Source organism: Bos taurus, chromosome 15 (assembly GCF_002263795.3).
Source record: "Bos taurus isolate L1 Dominette 01449 registration number 42190680 breed Hereford chromosome 15, ARS-UCD2.0, whole genome shotgun sequence".
NCBI lineage: Eukaryota > Metazoa > Chordata > Mammalia > Artiodactyla > Bovidae > Bos > Bos taurus.
In genome coordinates this window covers 27831072-27853110 of record NC_037342.1, presented here as the reverse complement: position 1 = coordinate 27853110, position 22039 = coordinate 27831072, and the positions used below count along the sequence as shown (strand labels likewise).

The window sequence follows — 22039 nt, the reverse complement described above, 5'->3', positions numbered from 1 at the left end:
AATGATGAGACCCATAAGACAATGGCACATATCAGACAAGAGCTTCTCAGGAGCATCATAAGCTGCTTCCAACCTAAAGATTCTCTATATTCATGAGTGATCCCATTTCTAAAAAGACACCTCACCTTTACTTTAAGATACTGAGGTCTCCACCCACCCAAAGACCACATACCAATACAATGATTTTGGCCTGTGGCTGCCTTGTGTTGATAAGCTGTACGATGGCCTCGATTCCACCTGCTACTTCCTCTGCTGTATTTTCATGGTTGTTTGTTCCTACCCAGACAACGATGACCTGTAATTGAGGGAAGGAAGAAAAGACACTCAGGAATAAAGGAATGTCCACTAGTTAGTTGAAAATCTTATTTCAAAAATCAAAAAAGGAAAGATGAACTTCTCAAATGGTTAACTTCAACAGGGCAGGCCATCTTAAAACAGTAATATAGGGCTCATATATATTAATATCAGGATAAATTCCAAACAAAGCAATACTTAAGTGGTAAAGTTGTGCTAGGAAGAGACAGGAAAACTTCTTTATCATTGTGGAATTGGTAGTTAATCTCTTAAAATCCAGAAACTATACCAAAAAAAAAAAAAACAACCCCATTTAATTGGACTCTAGTAGATGTAACCTTCTAGAAAAAATAAAAATAAAAGTACCCAAGGGAGGGTAGTGGGTATAAATACACAGTTCTACTTAAGGTAAAGTCAGTGGCATGGAGGCTGGTTATAGTTTTCTGAAGTTTTTCTGCTTTAACAAAAATTTTTACATGGTGACTATCATCTATAGACATACATCTTACCATGTAACCCAACGAAGTAATTTCCACCTAGCACAAAAAGAATATGCATGAGTTTTTCTATTAGGCAAAAATAAAACACTTTCTACTACGGCAACTGTTATCAGTGCCTCAGTTTTGTTCTCTTTTCGTTGTCTGGGGTTGGAAAAACTTATATGCAGCATGCCAACTCAGGACACTGATAATTTGATAAGGCACTGGGTACATGTTTGTGCTGAACATTTGTTCACATCTGCTTCAAATTTCCTTTAGAAGAACTTGCAGGCCGTGAATACCAATCTGTTTGTGTGTTAAGTGAATCCAAAATTACTTCCTCAAGTGAATCATAGCCCTGCTCCAATGGCCCACCTCTGAGGACTTTCCTCCCCTTACTGCCTCGGGACCATAGAATAGCAAACCTCATTAGCATCAAATCTCTTCCAACAGCAGACGAAGATAATTATAACAATTTCAAGTATGAGCCACACAAGCAATACACTGATCCGTAATTAAGCATGTATTTGGAATGTTCTTAAACAATGATAAAATCATCTATATTAAAAAGGCATGAAGCCAAGAACAACAATGAAATAATGGTTTAAAGAAGCAACTGAAAAAAAAATTTTAAACACTTTTTTTTACTTATTTGGCTGAGCCAGGTCTTAGTTGTGGCATGTGGGATCTAGTTCCTTGACTATCAAACTCATGCCCCCTGCATTGGGAGCATGAAATCTTAGCCACTGGACCACCAGGGAAGTCCCAGAAGAAATTTTTCTTAAAAACTACCAGTTTCTGACAATTTAACTCTCTGCAAAAGACTTAAGATTAAGGTTTTTTTTTTAAAAAAAAAGCTTCATTTCACCTTAGGTTTAATATTCTCCAGTTCTCCATTCTTAAGTCTCCATAAAACATGTCTTGTTGTATCTCCCCCAATTCCAAAATTCAGTGCATGAAGTGGAGAAAAAAGCTCTCGCCATATCTAAAAAGAGAAAAATTCATTTATTTAAGCTAAAATTATTGGGAAATAAAATCCCTCAACTGCAATGTATTGTGAGGCATTTGAAATAACAGCTTCCTTTTTCTGTATTCAAATATTAACACCCCAAGTGGTATGCTCCCAACTGCCGAAAGCGCTTTGGAACTCAGCTCTCAGTGCAGCATTAGGCCTCAGCTCAGGACTTGAGTCACAACGCAGAGGTTGTGCACTTAATAGGTACCAACATTTATAATTAAGCAGTCAACTCAATATATTCATCTTTCCCTTTATTAAATCACTTAAAAGAAATGAGGGGAAGTAGAAACATGAGATGAAAAAACTTAAGAGTGCTTAATTGGAGAAGGAAATGGCAACCCACTCCAGTGTTCTTGCCTGGAGAATCCCAGGGACGGGGAGCCTGGTGGGCTGCCATCTATGGGGTCGCACAGAGTCGGACACGACTGAAGCAACTTAGCAGCAGCAGCAAGAGTGCTAAACACAAAAAGAAACCTATCTTTTCTTTTAAATTTCCCTTGGGAGAATGCCTGAACAGATTCAAAAGTTCACCCCAAAAATACGTAACATTTTAAAATGGTAAAACACAAATAGTAAGAATTGAGAATCACAGCTAGGACAAAAATGGGCAAATACAAGCAAAGAAATAGTAAAATGCAAGTAAGAACTGAAAGTCATGACTAGGACAAATATAATGTGAGGCTTCTTGGAAGCCAATGGAAAAAGGGGAGTGTACTAATAAAAATGCTACATTTTCTGTCTTGTGCTTGATGGCACCAAGAATCCCATCAAGTAGGTCTGATTTCCCTTCTAACTCTGAATTAGAGCAGAATGGATGAAAGTCTGTTATTGACGGATGTGTTGACATTAGCAGCCCAGGACCACCCGCGCCCCTTCACTTTACCTCATACTGCTGCATCAACTGTACCATGGAGTCCCCCACGAACAGGACATCCGGCTCTTTGTCTTTGCAGTCCAGGACAAATCTGTTGTGCTGGTGTGAAGAAGAAAGAACAATCAGAAGCTGGCATTTCTTTCCCTGTGAGACTTCTTGGCTTAGAACAGTTGTCCAACCAGTTACTCTGTTATTAAACGTTCTCTTTGGTCTGTCCCTAAAGCTGATTCCTCTCAACTGCAATTAACTGTTGGGTCCTACCAAACTGATCATTCTCATGTGCTCGAGAAAACTGGAACGCTGCAGAAACCGGAACAGAAAAATGCATTCTCACACACACACACACGCACATATATATATTTAAATAAAGCTTATCTTTTCCTCCAACTCTTATGAAGAACACTTAGACATATGAAAAGCTGAAGTAATACAATGACTACCTGTACACACTCCACCTACATTCAACATTTTCCCATATTTGCTTTATCTGTGTGTTTGGTGAATCATCTGAGGGTAAGCTGCCACACTCTGTTTCTTCACCTTTAAATATTCCAAATGCAAGGACTTCCCTGGTGGTCCAGTGGCTAAGAATCTGTGCTCCCAATGCAGGGGGTCCAGGTTCGATTTCTGTTCATGGAACTAGATTCCACAGGCTGCAACTAAGAGCTCACACGCCACAATGAAGGCTGAAGAACCCACACGCCGCAACCAAGACCTGGCGCAGCTAGACACATCAAAAAAAAAAAAAATTTCACAAGCATCTCCTAAGCATAAGGGCAGTCTACTGTAAAGCCATAGAACTATTATCAATACATCTAAGAAAATGAACAATAATCCCACAACTAATATTCAATCTTTACAATGGTTCTAAGAATTGAATAAAGTATTTTATATTATCTATTTTTAAAACTAGGATCCAATCAAAAGGCATGCATTTTATTTGAATGATTTTAGTATGGTCTTTGAAAATGTCTGCTAACCTCTCAATGTGAGATGTTGGCAAACTAAAAATCAGGCTTTTTCAGTCTAATCCAAGTTTCTAGGCTGGGGTGACCTAGCCCAGGTATGCTTCTCTCTGCTCTTAAGGTAAAAAGATTTTATTCATTGATGTTAAACCAGAAGACACAGTTTAAGTTTTTATATTCATCCCCAAAACAAATTAACACAATGCTTTAGCAGTTCTCTAACCCAGTTCTATAGAAAGGTCCAAATGCAGTTTCTTCTTAAACGCTACATTCAATTATGCTTCCCCTAAGGTGGAGATGCTACTTAAGTGTTTCTGCTGGTAATACAAGTGGAGATGACACTGTGCTGAAACTGAGATATTCCACTGAGACTGGTGAAAATACAAAAACATTTCTGGAAATAATTTGACAATTAAGACATCTCTTCTTAATTTGACAGGATTTGGGATAGCTTTTTCTTTTTTCTTGTGTAAACAATTTTTTTTTTGCATATATGTTGCCAAAGCAAGCACTTTAGAGTGTTTTTTTTTTTTTGGCTGCACAATGCAGTGGGATCTTAGATCCCCAACCAGGGTTCAATCATTTTTAAAAAATTACTATTATTTCAACAGTGTTTTTAAACTTAAGGGATAAGATGAGCAAGAATAAAACTTTAATTTCACTAAGTAGTGCTCTTTCACATCATGTCATCTCTCTGTGGGTACTCAGGTATCAACTACTTCTCAATACCAACAAAAACAGCTCACTTTTAAAGAACATCATGGAATTTAAGCTCTGCTGTTCTAATGGTTTCAGTCCTTTACATTTTCTTTTTAAATAGTTGCAATGAGCTTCGAAAAACAGAAAAGATCAAAGCAAAATACCTATAGCCCTACCATCTTAACCAGTACCTATTAATGTTTTGGGGTACCTTTTCTCATCATTTTTTCACACATTCCCCATTCCTCCCCCGCCTTAAAATAGTTGAAATATATGCACATCTCCTTCCGGCAACACAGCTTTGGGGGCAGAAAAACCTATGTGCCAATTCCAGCTTAACTACTTTCGGATCAGCGACCTTAAGCAGGTACATAACCCAAGGCTTCCACATCTTCTGACAATTCTGTTTGAGTTGTAAAAATGAGAGTTCCATAAAAGAGACCCAGCTTTTTGCTAGCACCCAATAGGCACTCAATAAATAGGGCCATTATAATTACATATAATATTATATTAAAAACATTTTTCTATGTGGCTACATGATTTCCATAATCATAATTTTAAAAAAATTTTATCACATAAATTAAAAAGAATATTCATTTACTTATTTGGCCAGGCCACACAGTTTGTGGGACTTTAGTTACTGATCAGGGATTGAATCCAGGGCCTTTGCAGTGAGAGCATGGAGTCCTAACCACTGAACTGCCAGGGAATCCCCTATAACCATACTTTCTAACACTACTTAATATCCTACTGATGCATCCAGTGAGACGTACATTTGTTTAGCTCTTTTCCTAGTGAAAATTTGCCAGGAACCTCCTATTGACTGAGATGAAGAAATTTACTTTTTTTTTTTACATGTTGGTAGGTTTTTAGGTCAAAGATTAACACTTTTATGGGTCTTAGAGATATTTCCAAATTCTTAACAAAATGGCTATTGGCTGTATCTATACTGACTCCAGCGTGTGTGTATAAGAACTCATTTTACCATAGTCACACCTGTGCTGCTAAGTCGCTTCAGTCGTGTCCGACTCTGTGCGACCCCACAGACAGCAGTCCAACAGGCTCCCCCGTCCCTGGGATTCTCCAGGCAACAACACTGGAGTGGGTTGCCATTTCCTTCTCCAATGCAGGAAAATGAAAAGTGAAAGTGAAGTTGCTCAGTCGTGTCCGACTCTTAGCGGCCTCATGGACCGCAGCCCACCAGGCTCCTCCGTCCATGGGCTTTTCCAGGCAAGAGTACTGGAGTGGGGTGCTATCGCCTTCTCCAATAGTCACACCTGTACTGGTCATTAATATTTCCCTCTCCCTCCTTCTTCTTCTCCTCATTGTTTTAATCTGTACCTTTTGGAAACAAAAAGTTAAACAGTTCTTGTCATGCTCATTGAGATATTTATCTAGTATATCTGAGGATATTTTTACTGATGATACAACAAAAACATCAGTGTGTCATCTGTAATATTTATTGCAAATACTTCTGTCTGCTGCTAAACCTTTTTTAGCTGGTTACTGTTTTGATATGATTTGCTATTAAATTTGTCTACAGTCAAGTCTTTTAGTATCACCCTGAAAAAAAATTTTTACTATGGAAAATGTCAAGCATACAGGAAAGCAGGACAATACAATGGATCTGCATATATCCATCACCAGTTACAGCAATCATCTAACTATGGGCATTATTAATTCAACATTTCAGCAACTACTGCCCCATCTCATTCTCAAGTTACTTTGAAGCAAACCAAGGATGGAGCACTTCATGTATAAAAATTTCAATATGTAACTCTTAAAAGATTTAAAAAATTCACTACCAAAATACCAGTTCTACTCTTCTAAAATTAATAGCAACTCTTTAATATCAACAAACAACTAGTGTTCAAACTCAATGTTACAAAATTTTATGTTTTTTAAAATCAGGATCCAGACAATTTGTCTCTTAAAATCCCTTTAGAATGGGAGAAAATAATAGCAAATGAAGCAACTGACAAACAACTCTCAAAAATATACAAGCAACTCCTGCAGCTCAATTCCAGAAAAATAAACAACCCAATCAAAAAATGGGCCAAAGAACTAAACAGACATTTCTCCAAAGAAGACATACAGATGGCTAACAAACACATGAAAAGATGCTCAACATCACTCATTATCAGAGAAATGCAAATCAATACCACTATGAGGTACCATTTCACGCCAGTCAGAATGGCTGCGATCCCAAAGTCTACAAGCAATAAATGCTGGAGAGGGTGTGGAGAAAAGGGAACCCGCTTACACCGTTGGTGGGAATGCAAACTAGTACAGCCACTATGGAGAACAGTGTGGAGATTCCTTAAAAAACTGGATAGAACTGCCTTATGACCCAGCAATCCCACTGCTGGGCATACACACCGAGGAAACCAGAATTGAAAGAGACACGTGTACCCCAATGTTCATCGCAGCACTGTTTATAATAGCCAGGACATGGAAGCAACCTACATGTCCATCAGCAGATGAATGGATAAGAAAGCTGTGGTACATATACACAATGGAGTATTACTCAGCCATTAGAAAGAATACATTTGAATCAGTTCTAATGAGCAGATGAAACTGGAGCCTATTATACAGAGTGAAGTAAGACAGAAAGAAAAACACCAATACAGTATACTAACACATATACATGGAATTTAGAAAGATGGTAACGATAACCCTGTATGTGAAACAGCAAAAGAGACACAGATGTATAGAACAGTCTTTTGGACTCTGTGGGAGAGGGAGAAGGTGGGATGATTTGGGAGAATGGCATTGAAACATGTATAATATCATATAAGAAATGAATCGCCAGTCCGGGGTTCAATGCAGGATACAGGATGCTTGGGGCTGGTGCACTGGGATGACCCAGAGGGATGGTACAGGGAGGGAAGTGGGTTCAGGATGGGGAACACATGTACACCCATGGCGGATTCATGCTGATGTATGGCAAAACCAATACAATATTGTAATTAGCCTCCAATTAAAATAAATAAATTTAAATTAAAAAAAAAATCCCTTTTAATGTACAGGTTCCATCTTCCTCAGTCACCACCTTCCAAACTTATTTTTTAAGGACTATGACTGTCTGACCTGCAGAATCTTAGGTCATAGTCTAATCTCCACAGTCTGGACTCTGTTGACTGCATTCCTGTGGTGCTGGAGGACATGTTCGTTGGTTCCAGCTACTTCTTGATATGTGGTACTTAAGTCTAGATTAGGGCTGGATAGTTTGGCAACACTCCATGAGTATCACTTTAATACTTGTTTTAATCATGATTGTTTTTTTAATGTTTTGTTTTGAAATAATTTTAGATCTACAGAAGATTTGCAACCATTGTACAGTATTTGTACATATGCATGGTACATCCGTCAAACATAAGACATTTACATTAGGGAATACTAGCAACCAAAATAAACTGCACTCACATCTCACTAATTTTTCCACTAATGCCCATTTCCAGAGTCAATGTGGGATATTACGCTGTATTTAATCTCATATCTCTTTTAGTCTGTTCCAACATGGGACAGTCTCTTGATTTTTCCTTTCATAACTTCAACACATTCAGCTGTGCTCGGGTGTTCTGCAGATGGTCCTTCAACTTGGGTCTGATGTCTTCCCATGAACAGACTGAGGTTATGGATTTTGGGGGAATACGATGACAGAGGTAATGTGCCCCTCTTTATCATATCAGTGGGTACATGATACCAACATGACCTACTACTGGTGATGTTAACACTGATCACTTAGGTAAGGTGGTGTTTGCCAGTTTTCTCCACTACCAAGTCACTATTTTCTGTTCCACACTCTGTTAGAAGCAAAACACTAAATTCAGCACCAGTTCCTAGAGGGAAGGGTATCAAAAAATGTGCAGTCATATGTTAAAGCTACCAAAGTAATTTACAAGGAGATACTAAGCAAATATATTGTTTCTCCTTAAAGCTGTGTTCACTAATGTTAGTATTCCTCAATGGATCTTGCCTACAGTACTGCAGTGTCCTATCCATGGTTTTCTTTTTCCTCCTTCCTTCTATATTTATTCATTCTGTAAAGAAGATTTTGCCCTCCTCTCCTATTTATTCATCCATTCATTTATTTACAGGGAATGGATTAATGAATACTTATTCTTAGTTATAAACCAATATTATCAATTATCATTTTGCTCAAACTGTTTAGCACTGCACTTTGGGCGCTCTTTAAGGTCTGCTCCAGGTGGTCAAAGCTAATGTCATCAATGAGAGAAACCAATACGGTGTGTCTTCCACCAATACGGTGTGTCTTCCACCAATACGGTGTGTGTTCCATGTGCTGCATGGGGACCCATGACTTCAGTGCTATTTCTACTGGCCACCTTTTTTTTTTTTCTTCCCCCTTCCCTTTTCTTTCTTGAGCAGTTCCTTGTTTTCTTTCACTGTAAGATGTTCCAGGCCCATCTTTTTATTTTCTTTGCTTTGGCTATAAAATCAACAATTTCTCCAAAGAGCCCTGGTTCCTTTCGCTGGAGAACTGTATCTAAAAGCCAAGATCTAGGTGCACAATATATTTTAATACAAATTAGTCCTTCCATATTATACAAGCTTTTTTAAAAAAATTAAAGTCATGTTCTTCTTTCATTTGACTATCTTTTTTCCCAGTCAGTGCTAATTATTTAACGTCTGCTAAATTTATGCCAGCTACACACACACACACACACACACAAATAAATCTAGCTTTATTACTACTTTTCAGTAAACTTATAAATGACCTAAGTGCCCATCAATGAGAAAATGAATAACCCACTGCGGTATTTTCACATAAAGCAACAAAATACTAAAGAGGAAAAAAAAAGAATCAACTATAGCTATACTTTTAACCTGTATGATATACTGCAGAAAAAACACCTTCAGAAAGATGCTGAAAAATAAGTAGGAAGATACTATTTACATAGTTTAAAAACACGCAAAAATACTAAATACACTGTTTAGAGATTATATATGTAGTATTTAAATATGTGAAAAAAATTTAGGATACTGGGGAGGTAAGAAAGAGAAAGAAATGTGATCAATGAGGCATATATGGGGAACACAATTCTTTCAGCAATGCTGTATTTTTTTAGAGTGAGAAGCAAACACACAGATGCTCAAAATATTTCATAATATGTATGTATTTATTTGGCTAAAATGGGTCTTAGTTGCAGCATGTGGGATCTAGTTCCCTGACCAGGGATCAAACCTAAGCCCCGTGCTTTGGGAGCGCAAAGTCTTAACTACTGGACCACCAGGGAAGTCCCCATAATACTTTCTGAAAGATATAAACAAATGAGAAAGATTAAGAAAGAATAACCAAGTAACTGATCCATAGGGGAACACTCAAAATAAAAAACTACCACTCAAAATATAATAGCTAAAGGCTGATTTTTAAGCCCAAGAAGACAAAAATAGAAAGAGAATACAACTATGAAGAGTACAAAAATAATCATGAAATACTTAAACAGTAAACTTTGGAGACTTCAAATCATATAGAACTTGTTAGTTCAAGAGGTAGTACGGTTCAAAATAGATAAAGGGTAAATATATTTAAGTGATAACACTTTATTAGAAGCAAGCTACAAATACTGATTTAAAAAAAGGGTGCTAAAAAAACCCAGTGGGCAAAAAAAAGGGGGGAAAAAAAAACCCCAAAAACAAAATAATAGGACATATTAAGAAGGCAACGGCACCAGAGACTGAAGGGATTCCCACTTGCTAAACCTGGGACAACCTGACTTTCAAAATTACAGTGGATTATAACCCACTTGAATAAAGGAAGAACCTGCAAATCTATATTACAACAAATTAGGACTGGTTTAGGGCAACACTATCTTAACTAAGTGATCCAAGTTAGTATCACCAATGAGACAAACCAACGTCAAAATGCCTTCTATGTGATGCACGGAAGACATTACTTCCCTGATATTCCTGCCAAAAATGTATAATCCGAACTCTGATTACGAGAAAAGACGACAAACTCAAACTGAGGGACACACCACAAAATAAACAGCCTATACAAATGGTCAAGTCATAAAAAACAAAGGCTAAGAAACGTTTCTGATTAAAGGAGAATAAAGAGATATATGACAAGCAAACACAATGTGTGATCCAAGACTGGGAAGAAAACTGATAGCAACAACAGACAACTGAAGAAACCTGAATGTGGTCTTTGCGTTAGGTAACAGTATGGTGGGCTAGCTGCTGAGTCGGGTTCGACTCTTACAACCCCATGGACTATAGCCCGCCAGGCTCATCTATCTGTCCATGGGATTCTCCAGGCAAGAATACTGGAGTGGGTTGCTATTTCCTTCTCCAGAGGTAACAGTATACTGTCAGTGTAAAATTTCCTGATTTTAATAACTATACTGCAGTTATGTGAGAGAATATTCTTTTTCTTAGAAAACACTCAAATATTTAAGGGTAAAGGAGCATCATGAAGACTGCAACATAGTTTCAAATGATTTGGAAAAAACAGTAAGTTGGTAAATAGTATAAACTGATACAGACAGAATAATTATGCAGATACAGCAAAATGTTAACAAGTGGCAAATCTAGAGGAAGGATATAGGAAGTTCTTTCTGAACTGTTTGTAATTCTTGTTGCATACTTATGAACTTACTTTGAAATTTAAAAAAGCTTAAAAAAAATAGAAACCTCGCTATCTACTAAAATTAACAAAGGGGAATGAACATGCTTTAAAATATTCCTCAGTTCCAACATCAGATGGTGATTAGAATGACATCTCTAACATAAAATTTTTATTTACAGTAATTAGTTCTTGTTGGCCATTAAAAACACCCTTTCGTAGCTTTGGTCAAGACTCTAAAAACTGAAGAGATTCATCTCTGTGAATAATAACACGTGCACCTCCTTTACCTGAGACATCCATCTGTCGTCTCCTTGAATATCTTCTGCTGCATGTGGAATGGCTGCTGGGTTTGAGTCTCCTTGGCTCATTCTACACCTGAGGGAAAAAAGGTCTATGTCATGTTTTGTTCACTGACAGGAATGTCTGTTATCACTTACTTAAATATTACATGTCAGGCTTTAAATAAGAATAAGAATTAAATAAATTTCATCGTGGTTTTGCCTAGGAACGATGCAACTGGAGTTTATTTTCAGCAGATGGGTTCCAGGACATGACTGCACAAGTTCCATAAATATTCCAGCACTATTAGACTTCCAGACAGGTTTGAATACCATTCAGGAACAGTGCATTACATTTTAAAAGTCTGCTCCAAGTATATACCTTACACTTACATTCACTTTTCATGAATACATGTTAATGTAACAACCAAATGACAAGGAGCTGAACTCGTACGGTTCAAAGATATCTTACATAAATATATTAGATATCTATATTACAGATATATAATTACATATCTGTATCAGTTCAGTCGCTCAGTAGTGTGCGACTCTTTGCGACCCCATGAATTGCAGCACGCCAGGCCTCCCTGTCCATCACCGACTCCCGGAGTTCACCCAAACCCATGTCTATTGAATCAGTGATGCCATCCAACCATCTCATCTTCTGTCGTCCCCTTCTCCTCCTGCCCTCAATCTTTCCCAGCATCAGGGTCTTTTCAAATGAGTCAGCTCTTCACAAACAGGTGGCCAAAGTATTAGAGTTTCAGCTTCAACATCAGTCCTTCCAATGAACACCCAGGACTGATCTCCTTTAGGATGGACTGGCTGGATCTCCTTGCAGTCCAAGGGACTCTCAAGAGTCTTCTCCAACACCACAGTTCAAAAGCATCAATTCTTCAGCACTCAGCTTTCTTTATAGACCAACTCTCACATCCATACATGACCACAGGAAAAACCATAGCCTTGACTAGACGGACCTTTGTTGACAAAGCAATGCCTCTCTGCTTTTTAATATGCTATCTAGGTTGGTCATAACTTTCCTTCCAAGGAGTAAGCGTCTTTTAATTTTATGGCTGTAATCACCATCGGCAGTGATTTTGGAGCCCAGAAAAATAAAGACAGCCACTGTTTCCCCATCTATTTGCCATTAAGTGATGGGAACGGATGCCATGATCTTCATTTTCTGGATGTTGAGCTTTAAGCCAACTTTTTCACTCTCCTCTTTCACTTTCATCAAGAGGCCATTTAGTTCTTTTTCACTTTCTGCCATAGGGTGGTGTCATCTGCATATCTGAGGTTATTGATATTTCTCCCGGCAGTCTTGATTCCAGCTTGTGCTTCTTCTGGCCCAGCGTTTCTCATGATATACTCTGCATAGAAGTTAAATAAGCAGGTTGACAATATACAGCCTTGACGTACTCCTTTTCCTATTTGGAACCAGTCTGTTGTTCCATGTCCAGTTCTAACTGTTGCTTCCTGACCTGCATACAGGTTTCTCAAGAGGCAGGTCAGGTGGTCTGGTATTCCCATCTCTTTAAATTCCACAGTTTATTGTCATCCACACAAAGGCTTTGCCATAGTCAAGAAAGCAGAAATAGATGTTTTTCTGGAACTTTCTTGCTTTTTCGATGATCCAGCAGATGTTGGCAATTTGATCTCTGGTTCCTCTGCCTTTTCTAAAACCAGTTTGAACATCTGGAAGTTCATGGTTCACGTATTACTGAAGGCTGGCTTGGAGAATTTTGAGCATTACTTTACTAGCGTGTGAGATGAGTGCAACTGTGTGGTAGTTTGAGCATTCTTTGGCACTGCTTTTCTTTTGGAATGAAAATTGACCTTTTCCAGTCCTGTGGCCACTGCTGAGTTTTCCAAATTTGCTGGCACATTGAGTGCAGCACTTCCACAGCATCATCTTTTAGAATCTGAAATAGCTCAACTGGAATTCCATCACCTCAACTAGTTTTGTTCATAGTGATGCTTCCTAAGGCCCACCTGACTTCACATTCCAGGATGTCTGGCTCTAGATGAGTGATCACACCATCGTGATTATCTAGGTCGTAAAGATCTTTTTTGTATAGTTCTTCTGTGTATTCTTGCCACCTCTCCTTAATATCTTCTGCTTCTGTTAGGTCCTTACCATTTCTGTCCTTTATTGAGACCATCTTTGCATGAAATGTTCCCTTGGTATCTCTAATTTTCTTGAAGAGATCTCTAGTCTTTCCCATTCTGTTGTTTGCCTCTATTTCTTTGCACTGATCGCTGAGGAAGGCCTTCTTATCTCTCCTTGCTATTCTTTGGAACTCTGCATTCAGATGGGTGTATCTTTCCTTTTCTCCTTTGCTTTTCACTTCTCTTCTTTTCTCAGTTATTTGTAAGGCCTCCTCAGACAGCCATTTTGCTGTTTTGCATTTCTTTTTCTTGGGGATGGTCCTGTTTCCTATCTCCTGTACAATGTCACGAACCTCCGTCCATAGTTCATCAGGCACTCAAATCTATCAGATCTAGTCCCTTAAATCTATTTCTCACTTCCACTGTATAGTCATAAAGGATTTGATTTAGGTCATACCTGAATGGCCTAGTGGTTTTCCCTACTTTCTTCAATTTAAGTCTGAATTTGGCAATAAGGAATTCATGATCTGAGCCACAGTCAGCTCCTGGTCTTATTTTTGCTGACTGTATAGAGCTTCTCCATCTTTGGCTGCAAAGAATATAATCAATCTGATTTCGGTGTTGACCATCTGGTGATGTCCACGTGTAGAGTCTTCTCTTGTGTTGTTGGAAGAGGGTGTTTGTTACGACCAGTGAGTTCTCTTGGCAGAACTCTATTAGCCTTTGCCCTGCTTCGTTCTGTATTCCAAGGCCAAATCTGCCTGTTACTCCAGGTGTTTGGTGACTTCCTACTTTTGCATTCCAGTCCCTATAATGAAAAGGATATCTTTTTTGGGTGTTAGTTCTAGATGGTCTTGTAGGTCTTCATAAAACCATTCAAATTCAGCTTCTTCAGCGTTACTGGTCGGGGCATAGACTTGGATTACCGTGATATTGAATGGTTTGCCTTGGAAACAAACAGATCATTCTGTTGTTTTTGAGACTGCATCCAAGTACTGCATTTCGGAACCTTTTGTTGACCATGATGGCTACTCCATTTCTTCTAAGGGATTCCTGCTCACAGTAGTAGATATAATGGTCATCTGAGTTAAATTCACTCAGTCCAGTCCATCTTAGTTCAATGATTCCTAGAATGTTGATGTTCACTCCTGCCATCTCCTGTTTGACCACTTCCAATTTGCCTTGATTCATGGACCTAACATTTCAGGTTCCTATGCAATAATGCTCTTTACAGCATCAAACCTTGCTTCTATCACCAGTCACATCCACAACTGGGTGTTGTTTTTGCTTTGGTTCCATTCCTTCATTCTTTCTGGAGTTATTTCTCCACTGATCTCCAGTAGCATATTTGGGCACCTACTGACCTGAGGAGTTCCTCTTTCAGTATCCTATCTTTTTGCCTTTTCATACTGTTCATGGGGTTCTCAAGGCAAGAATACTGAAGCGGTTTGCCATTCCCTTCTCCAGTGGACCACATATCTATATAATAATATATATATTAGATATTTTCTAGATATCTGTATTAGAGAACTAGAGTCATACACTTAAGAATTAATACATCAATGATTAGAAATCACTGATTACTAAACAGATTATAATATACTATACTATATAATCTATAGTACAGTATATACCTGTACTACAGATTATAATAAAATTAGTTGTGGGCTTTGGCACTGATTTTTGACAAATGTTTACTAGGTACTTTTATTTTTGACAGGTCTCCACTGATAAAATGTGATTAACGATGAGCCTAAATATGGCATCTGATAGTAGAGGAGACCCTGGAGAAAGGCGTGGCAACCCACTTCAGTGTTCTTGCCTGGTGAATCCCACGGACCCAGGAACCTGGCAGGTTACAGTCCATACTGAAGCGACTTAGCACCGCACAGCACAGTGCAGAAGAACGAATAAGTGAAATTCAGAAAAATTAGAAATGCTACTCTTCAAGAAAGACAAGTAAGAAACCAGAGTGTTTTCAACCAGCTCTGGAGAATATATAATACATACACATTAGGCTCAAGAGGGCTCTGGGCAAATGCAAAGGATGATGAAAGAGAAAAGGCTGGGTTTTGTGGCTTACAGAAAACGAGGCCATACTCTCTATTTCCTTCCTTTGCATCCTCAAATAAAACTAAACTGTCTCAGAAAGAGGACTGAGTTACAGCTTTTCAGTAAGTATTCCCTGAGTTAATAAAATGCCTTGGATTGCCAAGGTAGCAGCTTTTGAGGATCAGAAAGTAACAAGCCCTAAACATAAAAACAAACTTTCATTCATAAAAAAGAAATTACAACAAAACAATTTTAACACTAATTATGCAACCAAACTCACTCAGCTCTAAATGACCCTAGGTCTAAAAACAACTGGGCTCAGGATTTAGCCCATATCTGACTAAATATGTGAAATATTATTCACAATCTGTATTTCTTCAGACTACTAAACTATGCACTATTGAAAACAACAGAAAGACTAGTATCAATGCTACGCTTTCTACATACCACCTGCAATCCTCACGAAAGTACTGCAAGATGAAGAAAATGAGGATCAGATAATTTAGGTAATTTGTGCAGTAAGTAACTGAAAAGAGGTTTGCCTGACCCCAATTACATCATATCTGGCCCACTGATCAAAAACCAGTTCATGCTGATTCCCTAAAGGGAACCTATATCATTTCAAGAATAAGGAAGAACTACAAGATGAACCTGTATAGATCTAATAAGACTATGATATCTGTTTGGGGGTTTCATTGTCTAAGAAAAGTATGGAAAAATTAAAATACATTAAAAAAAAGATTACAAAGTTAAAACAAACAGCTATATAAAAATGTTTATTTTTGAGGTTCTCCTTCTGTTTTTAACCAATAAAACATTTTAAACCTTCCATATTCATTTCTTGGGGGGGGGGGTCTACATTCAATTCTTGATTTAAGTTTGGCTATTCAAGTGAAATCTGATATGGCACTTAATAATTGTTTTAATTTTAAAAGTAACTTTCTTTCCTGCTAGTCAAAAAGCCCTACTTCTCTTGAGACTGACAAGGAGCAATCCCATTTTCTAGATTTCAAAATTGGATACCGAGGACTTCCCTAGTGGTACAGTGGATAAGCATCTGCCTGCTAATGCAGGGGACACAGGTTCGAGCCCTGGTTCACAAAGATTCCAAATGCTTCGGAGCAACTAAGCCCATGCACCACAACTACTGGAGTCTGAGCACTCTAGGGCCCATGAGCCGCAGCTACTGAGCCTGTGTGCTACAACCACTGAAGCCTGTGTGTTTAGAGCCTGTGGTCCATACAGAAGCCCATGCACTGCAACAAAGAGTAGCCCCGCAGCTAGAGAAACCTGCACGCAGCAATGAAGACCAAGTGCAACCAAAATTAAATAAGTTAAAAAAAAAGTAGATATGTATTTATTCTTTAAATACAATGTAAAGAAATACATAGCAACAAAACAGCTCCATTTTCCACTCACTAATGGAAAAAACCTATTGCCCAGCTTTTAATATAACACCCAACTATTTCTCATTTATTTCCCCACCTGGATGTTAGGTGTTTCTGACGCAAAACTTAACTGACACAGGGTTAACTGAGAGATCACTACTAAAATGGAGAAAAATAATTTGTTCTACTTGAATGGGAAAGACTAGAGATCTCTTCAAGAAAACTGGAGATACCAGGGGAACATTTCATGCAAAGATAGGCACGATAAAGGACAGAAACAGTAAAGACCTAACAGAAGCAGAAGATATTAAGACGTGGCAAGAATACACAGAACTATACAAAAAAGGTCTTAATGACTCAGATAACCACAAAGGTTTGGCCACTAACCTAGAGCCAAATATCCTGGAATGTGAAGTCAATTGGGCCTTAGGAAGCATTACTTTGAACAAAGCTAGTGGAGGTGATGGAATTCCAACTGAGCTATTTCAAATCCTAAAAGACGATGCTGTGAAAGAGCTGCAATCAATATGCCAGCAAATCTGGAAAACTCAGCAATGGCCACAGGACTGGAAAAGGTCAGTTTTCATTCCAATCCCAAAGAAAGGAAATGCCAAAGAAGGTTCAAACTACCATACAATTGTGCTCATTTCACACTCTACCAAGGTATGATCAAAATCCTTCAAGTTAGGCTTCAACAGCACGTGAACTGAGAACTTCCAGATGCACAAGCTGGATTTAGAAAAGGCAGAGAAACTAGAGATCAAATTGCCAACATTTGTTTGGATATTAGAAAAACCAAGAGAATTCCAGAAAAACATCTACTTCTGCTTCAATGACTATGCTAAAGCCTTTAACTGTGTGGATCACAACAAACTGGAAAAGTCTAAAGAGATGGGAATACCAGACTACCTTACCTGTCTGCTGAGACATCTATATGCAGGTCAAGAAGCAACAGTGAGAACAGAAGTGGAACAACGGGACTGATTCAAAATTGGGAAAGGAGTACATCAAGGCTATATATTATCATCCTGCTTATTTAACTTACATGCCAAGTACATCACGTGAAATGTCAGGCTGGATGAATCACAAGCTGGAATCAAGGTTGCCCAGACAAGTATCAACAACCTCAGATATTCAGATGATACCACCCTTATGGTAGAAAGTGAAGAAAGAACCAAAGAGCCTCTTGATGAAAGTGAAAGAGGAGAGTGAAAAAGCTGGCTTGAACGTCAACATTAAAAAACTAAGATCATGGCATCCAGTCCCATCACTCATGTCAAAGAGATGGGAAAAAAATGGAAACAGTGATGACAGACTTTATTTTCTTGGGTGCCAAAAATCACTGTGGAGAGTGACTGCAGCCAGGAAATTAAAAGATACTTGCTTCTTGAAAGAAAAGCTATGACAAACCTAGACAGTGTGTTAAAAAGCAGAGGCATCACTTTGCCAACAAAGGTCCAACTACTGGTTTTTCCAGTAGTCACGGATGGATGTGAGAGTTGGACCACAAAGAAGGTTGAGTGTGGAAGAATCGATGCTTTTGAATTGTGGTGCTGTAGAAGAGTCTTTCGGACTGCAAGGAGGTCAAACCAGTCAATCCTAAACGAAATTAACCCTGAATATTCATTGGAGGGACCGACACTGAAGCTCCAATACTTTGGTCACCTTTTGTGAAGAGCCGATTCACTGGAAAAGACCCTGACGCTGGGAAAGACTGAGGACAAGAGGAGAAAGGGGTGGCAGAGGCTGAGATGGTTAGACAGTATCACAGCTTCAACCGACTTGAGTTTGAGCAAACTCTGGGAGATAATAAAGGACAGGGAATCCTGGAGTGCTGCAGGTTCACGGGGATGCAGTCAGACACAATTTAGCAACTGAACAAGAGCAAACACTCTATGATTACACAATTGAAACCATTTTCCTAGGGATGGTTAAAGAAACAAGGATGACGAACTGTGCATATGAGGTGCCTCCCTAATAAAATATATCCAAATACATCCCTTATCACTTAAAAACACAATGCAGGCACTTCACCTACATTTCAGTTCTTGGGATACCATTTTCAGATCTTGTTAAGAACCTAAGAAGAATTTTTTTGACAAACCAGAAGGTGTCTCAAGGAAAGGAGCCAAGGAGAAATTTAAAAACCATCATATCAGACATAGTTGAAAGAAATAGGTACATTTATAATCTGTAGAAAAACTAGTTGGGGAAGAGGAGATCACAAGACAAATGGCTGTCAAAGTACTTGAAGATTACTAGGAAGGGACTTAAGGCTTATTCTACAGTGTCTCCAAATGGGAAGACAAGGCCAGTGGATATCATGTAGAGAGACAAATTTCTAACACAGAGAACTGCAAATGACATCATCTGTCTCTCAAAGCAGATTCCTCCAAAGGCAACTCAGAGATGAGGTGAACATCTATTAGAAAAGCATAAAAAGAACTAAAGCATGTGAGTAAAGATTGGCCCAGATTAGTGGGGTTCCAGCATTTTTTTAATGTTTTAGAAACTTTTTGAAATGCTCCTTGATATATGTATAGTTATAAATCAGTTGTGAATTGCTGTTAACCTGTGTATTAAATATTACTAAAGGTAATAAAAACTTCATTCCTAAAAAATGCATGTAGAAAGAGGTTCTAAATTTTTTCCTATAGTCTAATGGATCACCTTATGCAACCCAGGGCAGTGCATGGAAGTTATTCTGAAAGCTGTAATTAGTAACAACAGGAAAAAAACACCACTAGAGAGGGATGTGACTCCCATCTCACCTCACTGATTCGTAATTAACTGCCCTCATGCAGCAAGCCATTAGCTTCTGCGATCACAAACAGCAAGTTCAGTTACAAAAGCCCAGCAGAATGGAGATAAAGGTCCGAGGAAATTAACTTATCAGTAGACTCTATTCCAGGCAAACTTTAACTGTCCATTAAAATGAATTCTCTGGGAAGATGAGACTTGCACAGCATTTCCCAATTTTCCGTCTTCTCTATTTAACTCAGACTATGAAAATATAGTACCAGAATTTCCAAATGCTTGTACCAGAGTGGTGTAGTGTGTCTAGTTCCAACAACAAAGAATTATAAACCCTCAAGCTGAGCTGGATGCTTCTTGAGTCAGGAAACAGATGGAGAGGGAAAGTCGCACTAAGAATTAAAAAGATTTAGAATGTTTCCACTCTGACCTAAGACTCCTCATTTTCAGAGAGAGCTGGCAGGCTTTCTCTAAAGGAGAAGACAGGCCTCATCCGGAGTACCCTGCCTCAGTGGACTGGTGGATGGGTCCCCGGGTTTCAGCACATCCATAATTTATTATCAAATGCCCAAGCCAACACATTAAAGCAAGACGATTTCATACTCCTTCCCTGCTGCCCCACAAGGAGGCAACCTTTATATCAGAACAATGTGCCCAGGAGAAGAATCTAAAGACACAAGGCATATCCTAGGCAAGGCATATTGGAATGCTTAGGGGGACAATACCCATGTTCTCTCCACACCTTTAGCACTTCCCCCACATCACCCCCCCTCCCCCATCATACCCCTCACTTAAGGCTGAACGAAATGAGAGCTCATAGTGGGTCCGGGCGGTCTTCCCTTTCTCCGTGGGTAAGCTCTAAAAAGAGTCCGAAGCTTCATGTGTTTGGTTTCCTAAATGTTTGTATACACATTATGAAAAGCAACGCTGGCTTGGGAGTCATGGAAAGCAAAACAGTGAGTCACTGTGCCACGGGTACATCACAAACCTGAAGGCCAGAAGATCCTGATCTGGTACATGGACCCGGACCAGATAAAAAGCATCTAAGAAAACCTGTCCACCAATAGGTTTACCTAAGTTGGTTGACCTTGGGCAAATCACCAGCCTCGCTGGGCCTCATCTTTAAAATGAGGTGATAATGGACTGGACAACCCTCTAAGAAATAAGCTCTTCTGAGTCGTGGCAGTCTATTTTTGAATATATTAAAGGAGGCAACGAGTAAGTTTCTGCACAGTTGAAATTTTTCAAAAAAAGGTCTGGGGGAAAAAGGTGGTCCGTCTAAAAGCAAGAGCAACTGGTCTGGGTCCGCGCCAAGAGCCTCTCAAGACAGAGGAAAGGGGAGAAAAGGGTCAGAGATTCAACCTCGGGGACAGAGGGAAAGGCTGCGGCCGAGACGCCGGGGCAGAAATGTGGCTGGAAACGGGGCAGGCGGCGGCGAGCCCGGGGAGCGGCGGAGGACGCAGGGCGGCCTCCTCCGGGGGGCCGGTCAGGGCGGCGCGCCCCGCCACGGGGCTCGGCCGCGGGAAGCGGAGGGGAGGCGGGGCGGCCGAGGAAGCCGCAGGCCTGGGGGTGGGGCGCTGGGGCAGGGCTCCGAGGAGCGCGGCGAGCGGTCCGGAGGCCCGGTGGCCTGTGCGGGCGAACCGCCGCCGGGCCCGCCGAGACTGCGCGTGCGTGCGAAGGCCCCCCGAGGGTCGCGGGCGGGGGGGAGGCGCGGGGGGAGGGGCCCGGCGGGGTGGGGGAGGGGACGCGAGGTCGGGGCCTCGCACAATAACAAACCGCAGCCCTTTCCGACCCCCGCCTCTCAGCCGCCCGTTTCCCGCGCCTCGAGATGCACTCACTCAGGCACAGGGTCCGTGCGGGCCCCCAGCGGCTGCGGCGTCGGCGGGTGGCGCGTCTGTCGCTCGCTCAGTCCCGGCGGCCCCGCTCCGGCGCGTCCCTCCTCCGGCCCCAGCACCCGCTGCAGCGCCCCCACTTCCGGTTCCCCTGCCACTCAGGCAAATGGATTCCGGAAGTCCCGCCCTATCCTGCCCGGCCTTTGCTTGCTTCTGCTTGCTCTCCCTTTCTGCGGGCGCTTGGTACTAGCCCCCAGGTGTCCTGCGGGGCGCTTCCGAGTTCTCTGCTTTATTCTCTGCCCTGCCCTTGTTTTGCATGTAGTCTGCGCGACTTGGGCCTCTATCTTTCTTTCCGCTGCATCCCTCAATCCTGCGTTCATATCACCGCAGCGTGGAGATGGCATTCAGGACAATGTGTGGTGACCTCACGCTGACGCCATTCCCTTCCCACCCCGCCAACCTGGCTTCCTTCTCCACCCCGTGGAATAAACCAGATTGCTGCCAGAGGGAGGGAAATAGGGCCCCGAGGTTAATGAGGCAGTGCCTCACATTCATGGGTGGAATTTCTGTTTCTGTGATGAATGTACGGATTTTGGATGACCGCCTCTTAAACTAATACCATAGCAGGGGTATGGAGAGCCAGAGTCTTTTTCTTTTAGAGATCCATCCAGTTTCAGGGAAGACGTGTGTGTTTGTGTGTGT

At 40.3% G+C, this 22039-nt stretch overlaps 1 protein-coding gene across 2 annotated transcripts in view; it reads right to left on the bottom strand.

Moving 5' to 3' along the window:
- The window catches only part of PAFAH1B2 (platelet activating factor acetylhydrolase 1b catalytic subunit 2), a 28744-nt gene extending 7007 nt beyond the window's left edge, over positions 1 to 21737 (bottom strand). Inside the window, 5 exon segments of one of the 2 annotated variants that reach the window (NM_174664.2) lie at positions 173 to 295; positions 1642 to 1758; positions 2675 to 2764; positions 11212 to 11299; positions 21344 to 21737. In NM_174664.2, coding sequence (NP_777089.1) covers positions 173 to 295; positions 1642 to 1758; positions 2675 to 2764; positions 11212 to 11292 — 411 coding nt within the window. In that variant the 5' untranslated portion in view covers positions 11293 to 11299; positions 21344 to 21737. 2 annotated transcript variants of the gene reach the window in all.
- Positions 21738 to 22039: the final 302 nt, after the last annotated feature.